Source organism: Protopterus annectens, chromosome 8.part0 (genome assembly GCF_019279795.1).
Source record: "Protopterus annectens isolate FY-2018-M chromosome 8.part0, PAN1.0, whole genome shotgun sequence".
In the NCBI taxonomy this organism is placed as follows: Eukaryota; Metazoa; Chordata; order Ceratodontiformes; family Protopteridae; genus Protopterus; species Protopterus annectens.
In genome coordinates, this window is record NC_056741.1 from 160,573,407 (window position 1) to 160,586,067 (window position 12,661).

Here is a 12,661-nt window from a genome sequence, read left to right on the forward strand (position 1 = left end):
CAGAAGAATGGTGAAAAAAAAGGAACCACACAAAAGATAAAATAAGAGGGATCAGGAGGGAGGGAAACCCAGACTGCAACAGTGAAGACACTCGAACATCTACATTTATGGTAACTGTACACAACTGTACTATGTTCATCATGTTTCACTGTTGCAGTCATGACTGTAGGGTAGAATCCCAAAGCAGAATGAAAGGGAGGTGGTCATAAAGTAGAGGGGGCGGCTAAAAGGCCCTGCAAGACTGCAGAAGCAAAGCCTGCCCTAGACTTAGAGTAGAGAGGTAGATTGTAGTGCTTTGAAAAAGTATGCACTGAACTCCAAGTTGCAGCTTCCAAAATGTCTTTGGTAGGAACTCCCCTGAGGAAGGCAGCTGAAGTGGCAGCAGCTCTGGTAGAGTGAGTCCTTATACTCCCTGGGATTTGCTTTCCATGGTGTGAATAGCAAAATTTGATTCCATGAGCAATCCATTTAGAAATGGTCTGTTTTGAAATGGCTTTACCTTGGGAACTTGAAGCATAAGAAACAAACAATTGCTCTGATTTCCTGTTGTCCTTGGTTCTGTCCAGGTAAAAACGTAGCTGTCTGTGTACATTCAAGGAACGTAAGATCCTTTCCCCTGTATTTTGAGGAGTGGGGAAAAAAGTTGGCAAGTGAATAGTTTGATTTAAAGCCACTTTGGAAACCACCTTAGGCATGAAAGTAGGATTAGTCCTTAAAGACAGTCCTAGTGCTAGGACGTCTGGCTTCTAAAATGACATCCATAACCTGCTTGGGTAGGAGAGAATGAATCAAAGACCCTGGATTAACCAGGCCGCCAGGCTGAGAGTTTTGACATGGGAGTGTAGAACCTAACCCTGGTGTTGGGACAGAAGGTTCGGAGTCTGGGGTAAAACCCAAGGGGGCTCCAGACAAAGGTTTTTCAGTGTCGGGTACCAAAACTGTCGAGGCCAATTTGGGGCCAGCAAAATTATCATCTTGGGCTTGTCGTGTTTGATCTTTAATAATACCCGTGGAAGAAGAGGAAGAGGCGGAAAGGCATATCCTGAGAGGTTTCTCCAACTGAATGATAGTGCATCCACTTTCCAAGTTTGTTTGTGGAAAGTCCTGGTGCAAAAAATCTGTAGTTGATGATTGAGGTGGGATGCAAAAAGGTCTATGTGAGGACATCCCCAGACTGCTGTAATCATCTTGAATATTTCGGTGTCCAGCATCCATTCGTGTGGGTCCGAAAGGTTTCTGCTCAGACTGTCTGCCAGGAAGTTTTGCTTCCCTGGTAGAAACTGAGCTTGAAGGTCCAGATTGCAAGCTAGAGCTGTGTTCCAAAGATCCATGGCTAGTCTGCAAAGGGGGTAGGAATGAGATCCCTCTTGCTTGTTTATGTACCACATAACTGTGGTGTTGTCTGTCCGTATCAGTACTACATGTAAAACAAAAAAGACAATAAATAGTCATAGAACAAATTTATTAAGATCTTTGTCCCACCAAAATGTCAGGCCTTCACCAGAATATCCAGTGTAAACTAAAAATGAAGTAGTACTGTTTAAATGTGTAAAGAAATTACCTAAACTCTCCCAGTAAGCAGTTGAAATGATATAAATATCATCCAAATATCTTGGATAAAGTTTCAGTAATTTTAAATTTACTGTTAAAAACATATTTTGTAAATGTCCAAAAAAAATGTTTAGCAAATGCGAGTGTATCAGTACTACTGATCACAGCTGACATAAAAGATTAATTCACCGAAACCACAGGATACTGGCATACAATGGCTAAGGCAATTGTTGATGGAATTTTTAGAATGTAATGCAAAAAGATATATATATATATATATATATATATATATATATAAATATATATATATATATATATATATATATATATATATATATCATTTGCAGTTTCATGCACTTTTTTTTTTCTTTTGCATTTGGAGGCGCTCCTTCAAATAGGTTTCGGGGGTGGCCATGGGAGTGCCACACGCACCCACTTTTGCTAACCTGTACTACATCTCACATCTCACATTTTAATTTTACAATGGATATTATCCAACTACATTTCCTTGATGTTTTATTGTGCAAGAATGAGGGTGGGGCTGGGGATGAATCTAGTATTTACATTAATTCTACTTTTTGTAAATCGCTATTTACAAATTGGTAGCAATCATAAGTTTGCCCAGAAGAAGGGTATAATTAAGCGATGAGTGGGAATGTCTCTCCAGAGTTGTGTCAAATGACACCAAATTCAAATTAGAACATGAAAAGAAGAAAAGCATATTTCTGGATAATGAGTATCTGAAGGGTTAGTTAAGAACATGATAAACAAAGTGGTAGGTCAAAGAAGGGATAGGTTTGCACCGATCTTATGCAAACTATTAGCCACTGCCTTGTCATAAACACGAATGAAACTATGCTGTTATGCCATTCTATTTATACCAATAAGTTTAGATAGATTATGATGAAGAAATTGCATTTAGTGATTCTGAGTCATTAGGCAAGATTGGCATTTTCTCTAGATTTAACTGTAAATCAGATCATTGTATCTGTTGTGCTTTTGAGTACAAAAGAACATGTAGTGCTCCTTGTGGGACTATTGCTAAGTGCAGCACCTGTAAACAATGTCTGCTTATTTTTGAAGTGCTTAATGTGACCATCCAAGAATACACTGGGGGGGGGGGGGCTCTCTATTAGAAGACCAAAGACGCATTCTTTCAAATGGGTCTTGGTCAAACATAAAAGGCTGAAAATGCAAAAAATCGAAGCGGCTGTTCAGTGAATTCTTTCCCTGGGAAAGAATTTGCTTGGCCGCTTCGGTACTTTGCCGTTTTCAGCACTGTAGTGTGGTCTTAGAGTTGGTGTATTTAAGTAGGGGGCGAAGACTCCACTTAATGTAATGTTTGAAATTATTTATTTATTTATTTATTTACTTTTGTTGGAACAGAGATTTTTTTTCCCTTGGAAAAAAATCACTGTTCTGACACTTCGACATCGTAAGCTTTTGCTTACATAGGGTCGATGAATCACCATTCGCATTTTTAAGCGTTCGGTGATCTAATATAGACCCCACTAGGGTTATACCATGTGCAAGTCACTATAACTGTATAAACTATGGGTGTTGTTTATGTAGCTATGTGGTCAAAATGTAATTATTTATGTATGGGAAAAACTGAAAGAAGATGAGAACAACAAGTCTAGGAGCATATGAGAAATGACATTGTATTAGGAAGGCAAGAGGTTCCAATGCATTATTTAAACATTTGTGTCATGTGCAGACTTAAAGAAGTTTGAATTTTTTGTGCTGGACAGAGATGGCAATGGGGGGGGGAGATTGGGAGAGTTTGTTATTGCATAAGGAGGTATTCAGGAAAATTTGGTTAACTGTTGTTGTGTACCCTGGCATGAACGGCAATGGCTGCATTTCTTTAATACCTGTACTAAGAATAAAAGCTGATAAGCACTGAGCCAAGGTGGTTATACCCAGCAGCTTTCAAACTGGATGTTTAAACTAACATGTTTTTTAATAACAGTATTCTCATGAAGTGCTGAAATTTTGGTGAAAGGAAAGCACTTAATAAATTTGTAATGTCACTATTCCCACTGTTTTATTTTTTGTCTTTTTTATTGTTTTTTTTTACACCTGGCTGCTCTGATGGGTTTTGTTTGGCTGCTTTCCTGTCTACATGTGTTACATCTGCTATCTCCGGAGCAGTTCTACCCACCTTCTCTACCTTCGGTTTTGAGCTGCTCCTCTCTAGCTATACCCTTACCTGTTCTTATTCCTCTTGCTTTTCCACTCTCTGCTCCAACTCTCCTCCACAGCAAGCTCCCCATTTTCATTTCCTTGTCACCCCACAATAGCTACCCATAACCTGTTATCTCCCTGTTTGCCTGTCTGCAACTGACTAACTCAGTACTTCAGCTCCAAAGTTATCATCTGCAGAACATCCTTAGTTACTAATAACCGAGTCCACCTGTGGGTTCTTCACCTGCCACTACCACCGCACAGGTCCCTAAAGCCCAGTATCAGATCATCCAATAAATAACTGTAAAAGGACAAAAACAAACCAGGAACCAAACAAATAGTGAAAAGGATTAATAAAACACGTGGCTCGTGGAAGATGGTGCCTGCTGTGTTTTTCGCTATTTGTTTGGTTCACAGTATCATATCACACCTTCATCACCACCTATCTTAGTTCTTCATCACTTCTCCGACTCATTTTGCTTCCTTTCCCATTTTCTCTCTTGTTTTATTTCATTCTGTGTTTAGTTATTTGAATAGTCTGGATTGATTCATTCCTATTTATTGATCCTACTCTGCCCTTGCTTCTGCATGCCTACAAAATGGTTCTGGCGCAGTCCCGGTATTACATTTTTATACCTTTTTGCCCTCCTGTATGCCCTGCCTTCTCACTTTATCCAGCTTTTAAATTATTTGCACTTCATACCATGCAACCGTCACGGGGATTTCACATGACGCGTACAACTCCTCATCCTTCCCTTGCTTATTGTGCGCACAGATTTCCCATCAGACATGAAATTCAGTACTTGTACATCTGCATTTCAAAGTGCTCGACCATGTCATTCCCAAGCAGCATCAGATATACATTAATGTAATACACAAAGCAGTCATGAACTGTTGATCTTCGGTCTGTTATTCTCTATTGCATCAGGGTCTCCTTTCAGATTAGTATGTTTGTAGTCATACCCTGAAACTGACAGCCTAAAGTCACCATACCCAAGTCTCAGTATAAAGACACTAGTTAGCATGCAGGTCATGATGGAACTGTTACTTTAGTCAGACGTTTTGTTTTTATCAGGCTATGCGATGCATTCTTTATTTGCTGTCAAAGACTGTTAAGTACACCCCTCCACAGTCACTGGTGGACATTAAGTCTGTCTTTTCTCAGCTTGTTTAGATATTTTGAACAGCTGTTTGGTATAATTCTTATCGTAGAAACTTACTTAATATACTTCTTATCTTAGAGACCTGCACAATTACAAGTAACTGGCACTGTTTACAGGACACTAATTTTTTCAGCTTCTAACTTGCACCACTATGGTATAAGCTGGTTGTGTGTTTTCAAAGGGTAATGCCAATCAGTATATACACCGTTATGTCTGTCATATAACTGACAAAAAACAGTACAATTACCTCTCTCCTAGCCAGTTACCCAAAAACCTTTGTTATTATCCATCACACCTCTTTATCAACTCCTCCTAAATTAGTTTCTGTAGTCTTTTACCATTTTTCATACATACAATCAGCTGTTCTGCACTCAAGCACAATTTCAGTTATTTCCTCATTTTTAACAGTAAAGTATATGACTTTGCAATTCTGAGCAATGGCAGAGTTTGCCACCTTATTACTGAAGTAATGCAGATAAAATCTTTGTAAAATATTTCTATCTTCACAATAAAGGTTGCTATTCACAGAATAGTATTACTTGCTAAGTAAGTACAGTTGGATAACACTTTGTATGAAGTAATATTCGGCATGGGAGCAATTTTTCTTCCAAGCTCCATTTTTGGCAGTATCCCATCATAATTACTGTGTACAGCTTGGAAAGGCCAAATTCTGAAAGGAGATAAACAAGCCAACAAAATGACACACTTTCTACATCAAAAGCCGTATAAGAAATAGTTAATGGAATTGCCATATGCAAACATGAGGAAAAGAAGAAACATTAACAAGGACTAATGAAAGAGTGAGAGAAGAAACTTGGCAAACACTTGAAATTTGAAGGGAAAGTAGTAACATGAAAAATCAGATTATGTTAAAAATCCTGTAAAGTTCATGAAGGGAGCATCTTTCAGAAAAAGAATTACACACGTGATGAATGAAGGACAAATTAAACAAATAAAAGAATGACTGCTAGGTGGATGCAAAGAAATATTTTCTCAGTATAGGGTTGCAGGGATACGTTTAAATAAAGTGGAAAATTTCATGGTGGCATAGAAGTGACAAACAGTCGTCTTGAAGACAAAGTGAAAACATCAATTAGAATGACAGGTCTGTATACGATCTATAAAAGTCATATTTATTGCATTCAAGTGGTCCTTTTCAGACATTTCTTCCTACAATTCACCCATTTACAGATTCTCAAACCAGACAAAAACTGTAGTCTGATTCTGAGATGCCCTCCTAGATGGAAAATGTGTACATTATGTCTTTGTGCCCCTTTAGTATGGTCTTTTAAGGCACACTCGTACCCCACCTTGGTGTTGTAATCTCTTTCCCACTAACGATCTTCTTCTACTCGGATACTAGTATGTCTGACGTTAGCAAGACCACATCATGCTGCTGGCATGGTATCTGTTACAGGCACTCAAAATGCCTTCAGGCAAGTTGTATGGGACCTTCAAGGCATGCCTTCTACATGGTGGACTTTAAAGAGTTGACAACCCACTTTATTATTCACCTTTTTTATTTTGATAGCTGTTATACATTTCATATACTTTTATCCAACTAGTACCATTATATGGAGAGTAGAAGCAGTTTTATTTATAATGCTTTTTAGCTTGTAGTGACTGGGAACTATTTTGTCCATCGCCATTTATCTATAGAGGTGTTAGTACTATGCAGACATCAAATTATATCCTTTTTTATGTGTGTGTCCTGTGCAGCTGACATGGCTATCACCCTGTTGTATGAAACAGTAAGACACTGGATAACTGTGGCTTTTCCTGTTGAAGTTGCAGTGTACTTACATTTCCTGTCACATTCTGGGGTCTTGTCTTACTCTTCCTTACCCCCACAACATTGTTCTTCTAGGCGTACAGTCAGTAAACATATTCCTCATATGTTGTTATGCATGGTTGCATAGGTTCATAGATTAGTACTAGGCTAACTGCCCTTGGGGCCATTTTAAGCCTAGCCAATTACCCCATACGAGAATCAAGCCCTGCACCTTGTGTCTGTAAGGGAAACACCTTAACCATTATGCCAACCTCCCACTGCCAGCCTTCCATAACAAAAGTTGGTTTTTTGCAATGCCTTGTTAAGTAAAATGGTAATTAGTTTTATTTGTATTCTGTTAGACATTACTCATTTTCCATGACCAAAGAAGGATGTGTTCACCGTGCCACAAACAAAGATGAACAGTATTCCATATCATGACCAATGAAGGATGAGTACACCATACCACAGACAGAGATGGACAGTATCGCACACCATGATTAAAGAAGGATGAATTCACCATATCATGACCAAAGTTGGACGAGTTCACCATACCACGAACAGAGATGGACAGTACTTCATACCAAGACCACAGGAGGATGAGTACACCATACTATAAACAGAGATGGACAGTACTCCATGCCATATCCAAAGAAGGATGACTTCACCATACCATGTGTAATGAAAGATGAGTATTACATACCATGTCATACAAGGCTAAAGATGGATGAGTACTCTATACCATAAGCAAAGAAGAAGTGAACGTAGAAGGAAAAGTCCTCCAAATCATTGCCAGTGATGGATGCACATTTCAATCCATGGTTCAAGAAGAATGGAAATTGTTCACCAGATACTGTTCTGAGCACCAAACCAAACCAGTAAATCCAGAAGGATGGAAAGCCAGGACTAGTCTTCAAAAGGGATTCCAAGTAAAGGTCTAGCTGGGAGAGATCATAAGTTTAAAGGCATTTTCCCACACTTCCAAAAGCTCCTATCATTGTGACTCACAACTTGAGAAATGGCATGTAAGGTATGGTGAGCACCAGACATGCATTAACGAACTATAAGGATGCTATTCTGATCCTGTCCTTCACAAAAGCACTAAAGATATACAAAAATGATATCTTCAGCAATAAAGAAATCCCCTGAGAAAACTAGCTTTGTAAGATGAGAATGCCTTTCTAATGTTTTCATCAAAAATCAGCATATAATAATGCTATAAATGAACATTTCAATGAAGTCCCATGTGGTCATAATAAATATAACATGCCATATGAGGATTAAATCACTAAACACCGGCCTGCTTAGCTAACAGAAATTCAGTGCACTGTTGAAATGCAAATGCAAATCTCTAGTCACTATTCATAACCTTTTTTCATCCTTTAACACTGTAGGCTAGGAAAACGCGAGAGATAGTAACTCTGGTGCTTGGGGTTCCTTAGGCTGAGCAGACTGCAGCCAAGTTTAATTGATTCTGACCAACGTTTTGCATTTATATTTTCATGGTTTTAGGCAAAATTGCTAATAAGCAAGATAAATTGTAAATATCGCAAGATAAATTGTAAATATCTGTATTACACGTTTATTTAAAATCTCAAGTTTCTAATCCATTCCAGCTGTTAGGTCATTTCAGAATTCTAAATGAAATTCAAATGCAATTCTGAAGTTCCAAAAGTATAATGGCAGAAAATGTAGGACTAATCGTCAGAGTAGGCTGCTTTCTTACAAAACTGATTATGTTACTATTCTAGTTTCCCCTAACTAATGCTTCAGGCTACATTAACCAAAGTACATCTGTTGGTAACACACCTATACATCATGTTGGACATTCCAGAACTGAATGTCACACCTCACTGACCCAGACTAAAAAACTTCAGTTCCTAAAAATTGTAGAGAACATTTCTACTCTTAACAACATGAGTATTGCATATAGTATTGCATATCACCACTATCCCAGTAACACTGACATTCTCAATGTTCTTCTGTAAGGATATACTTCCCTTGAAATCTATTTTGTTTCCATTTTGAGCAAATCATTTTCAAGTCAAAGAGCCATCAATCAGAATTTAAAGGCACTCCTGAAACATTTCTGTGTTAGTTTCAGCCTGTGTTGTAGGTAGTTTATTTTGCAATTACATATTTGAACCTTGATCTCAGAGAGAGACAGAAGTAAAATGCCAACCTCTGCCTTCATACACCTGCACAGTTCAGCTCATGACTGTATAAAATAGATGCTCCTCAAGAAGAGTGAAGGCAGCCGACTCTAGTGACTGCAGGTTGATCGTATGCAATACAAAACATCTGCACCTGTGTTCAGCGTGTTCCAAGCAGCTAAAGGGGTAAGCAATTCCCTATGTAACACCTGCAGCTATTACACAAGTCAGTGACATTTTCAACCCTTAACTTGACATGGGCCAGTCTAGGGTACCTGTCTGTTATCAGATACGTTCTCCTGGCTTGATGTTTTCTGCATTGGTCCTTAACCACATTAATTCAACTAAATTGTCAACACTAACCTTTGTGTCTCCCTCAGGACTCCAACAAAAGAATGCCAACAAGCATAAGTATGTATAATTACAGTAAATGTACAGTGGAAATACCATGTAATCTTACCGTGCCATGGCCAAAAAGGATTCGCTAGTGGCCTGTGTGCTGATGGAACTATTTGTGGAGGACTAAGAGTGAATGTCCATTGGTGACTTATTTGTTACTGGGGAAGGGAGTTCATTTGCACCCACTAGAGCACAACTATCTGTGGGAAGGCCTGGAATTCAGCTGTATATGTACAAGGATCAGCAAGTGCAGGTGTGTGGATGTGTGCACCTACACCTGAGAATGAAGTAGTAGGACACTGCAACATGCCTGCCACTGAAAAGGAGTAAGATTAAAGGCACAAAACCAAAATCATAAATGGCCACTGTGTGCCTGGCTTTCAATGCATTGTTGGCCTTGGAAAGATGAGGACTCTGTGCAGCATGTACCCACTGCAGAGTGAGGAACCCCCCTCCAAAGAGAATACAGTGTCTGGATAGGTCGAAAGAATGAAATCCAAACAGGCATCAAAAGGGGTTATAATGTAGGACTAGCTGATAAAATGCCGCAAAAAAGGCTAAAACACATTAATTGTTATCTTTTTACTCTAACACATGATGTGGGAAAAATCTGACAAAGCACAAGTCAGAGCCCTCTTTAGCAGCACTGAGATCAGCAACTATTCTTACCACTTGCAACATGCCACTGCCGATTGTCGTTGTTTACGCCTAAGGCTAAATAACCAAGACTGTAAGGCAATTATCCTCACTTTATATTCAGAATACTGAACCAGTAAACTGATCTCATCACTTATGCTGTACACCAGTAACTGACTACATCATTTACGCTCTTGCACTAGTAACTGATCTCATCACTCCGCTCTAGTAACTGATCTCACCACTTACGCTCTGCACCAGTAACTGATGTCATCACTTACACTCTGCACCAGTAACTGATCTCACCACTTACACTCTGCACCAGTAACTGATCTCACCACTTACACTCTGCACCAGTAACTGATGTCATCATGTATGCTCTGCACCAGTAACTGATGTCATCATTTACGCTCTGCACCAGTAACTGATGTCATCACTTACGCTCTGCACCAGTAACTGATGCCATCACTTATGCTCTGCACCAGTAACTGATGTCATCACTTGTGCTCTCCACCAGTAACTGATCTCACTTATGCTCTACACCAGTAACTGACTTCATCATTTACGCTCTTGCACCGGTAACTGATCTCATCACTCTTTCCCAGTAACTGATCTCGCCACTTAAGCTCCGCACCAGTAATCGATGTCATCACTTACTCTCGGCACCAGTAACTGATCTCACCACTTACACTTTGCACCAGTAACTGATGTCATCACTTACACTCTGCACCAGTAACTGATGTCATCACTTGCACTCTCCACCAGTAACTGATCTCATCACTTACTCTCTTCACCAGTAACTGATCTCATCACTTACTCTCTTCACCAGTAACTGATCTCATCACTTACTATCTACATCAGTAACTGATCTCATCACTTACTTTCAGCACCAGTAACTGATCTCATCACTTACTTTCGGCACCAGTAACTGATCTCACCACTTACTCCCGGCAGCAAGGTGTAACATATTAAGCTATGAGAAAGTACTTTTGGCTGACAGGAGAGGAAGAATATTTTGGGCTGTTTTTTTTTTTTTGTTTTTTTCCTTTTGTCATGGTTATTCCAGAAGTGAAAATCTCCTGCTAAGAGAGCATCCAAGAGGCAGCCTAATAATGTAACAAATGCATTCAGTTCACATAAAGTTTAACCTGTGTTCATATACTCTCTCGAACTGCAATCTGCTACCTTCTGATGCAGTTGAACATCTTATGAAGGCAAAGTTGGGAAAACATTACCTATGGATACATACTCCGTGCCTGTTTTTAAGGACCAAACTCTTTTTCCCCTCTCTTGGTCAATTCACAACATTAAACTATAATGTCCTAGTGTATTAAAAAGCCCCTCCATATCAGATTATTACACATATAAAAAGTCTTACCAATTTACTCAGTATTTTTGCTGTAGCAATGATCAATGATTAATGATAAAGTAAAGTTGTCTTAGCTTTAAACACTTTGCTTTCCAACAGAATATTACACTTAAAGCATGTAAAGGAAAGTAATTAGCATTAAGACAAAGTCTTACCTCATCATCTGGATAAGGCCTTTTCTTTCCACGAGGCAGGGGTGGGTCTTCCTTTGGGCAGGTGTCTATTGTCCAGTAGGAACCCTAAGAATAAGAAGGTAATCACTCATTAAGAATTACACCAAGGCAGCCTCTCTCAACTATTTACACTACTGACGTCTGCTGTAGTATTTTATTTAGGAAGGCCAAAGAGCAAATGAAATTTCATACATAGCTAACCCTGCTTTTCTATCCTGTCTTCTGTAAAAGAATACATTCTGAGAGCTCTGAATTTTCCCTTATTCTCATTTATATGCCTTTTTCACTACTCTGCTCACTTACCATAATTACTGCCTTGGCTTCTGCTAAAGCCAGATCATTTAGTCACCACTTTTCTGTTTTTAGTACACTGTTCCTACCTGTCTATTTATGCAAGTTTTTCATGTTCTTTTTGTCATGGCTTTGACATACTTTCTCCATAAAATTTACTCCCAGATTAATTACATGTCTGCATTCTGAGGGTATATATAAGGGTCCATATCAGTTCTGTGAAAATCCAATACAGCAAATACCAAAACATTGACACATATTAATCAAACCACGAATACACCGAATGCACTAAACCGCGAAATTTAAAACATCGAACGGTCATAGTCGGCCAACCACACTACCCGCTACATACTACCTACCCAAACAAAATAAATAAACCACATACAAACACTAACCAAACCCTACTCTTAACCCTAAAGTAAAGCACCAAAACCCAACTTCTAACACTACACTAAACCCCACATACACAACTATCTATGCACTATCCTTAACCCCTCCCTAACCCTATATTGGCGTAGCTTAGAGGTCAGAGGATAAGGGCCTCTAGGTTAAACCCTACACCACCTGGCTTTTTAGAGGAGACTGATAGTCTGGAATGTAAATTGTTGGCACGAGGTTATACTTCTTCTGAGATACACAGGCAGTGGTCAGACTTAGGGCAGTTGAGACTGACAACAGCTAGTCCATATTTTGGACCTGTTTTAGATCCCAGCATTGCCAGGGAGACACATCCATGTACTTCAGAGGTTAGAGTTCCTTTGTTTTAAACTACTGACCACAGAGATATTACTCTGATGTTCAGTCAGTTTTGGGCTATTTTACTAGTGGATGATGATATACGTAGGATTGTGGGTGATAAACCCACTTTTCGGTTTAGGAACTGTAAGAACTAGAAAAGACTCCTGTGCTATGACAGGAACCATAGCAATCTGCCGTTGAGTCCTGGCCTTACCTTACCCTGTGGTAAT

General features: G+C 39.1%; 1 protein-coding gene across 4 annotated transcripts in view; it reads right to left on the reverse strand.

Annotated features, from left to right (window-relative positions):
* The window catches only part of FOXJ2 (forkhead box J2), a 1,179,137-nt gene that overhangs the window by 213,242 nt on the left and 953,234 nt on the right, over positions 1 to 12,661 (reverse strand). For all 4 annotated transcript variants that reach the window (XM_044079672.1, XM_044079673.1, XM_044079674.1 and 1 more), the window contains one exon: positions 11,385 to 11,468. In XM_044079672.1, coding sequence (XP_043935607.1) covers positions 11,385 to 11,468 — 84 coding nt within the window. The remainder of the gene's footprint in view (positions 1 to 11,384; positions 11,469 to 12,661) is intronic.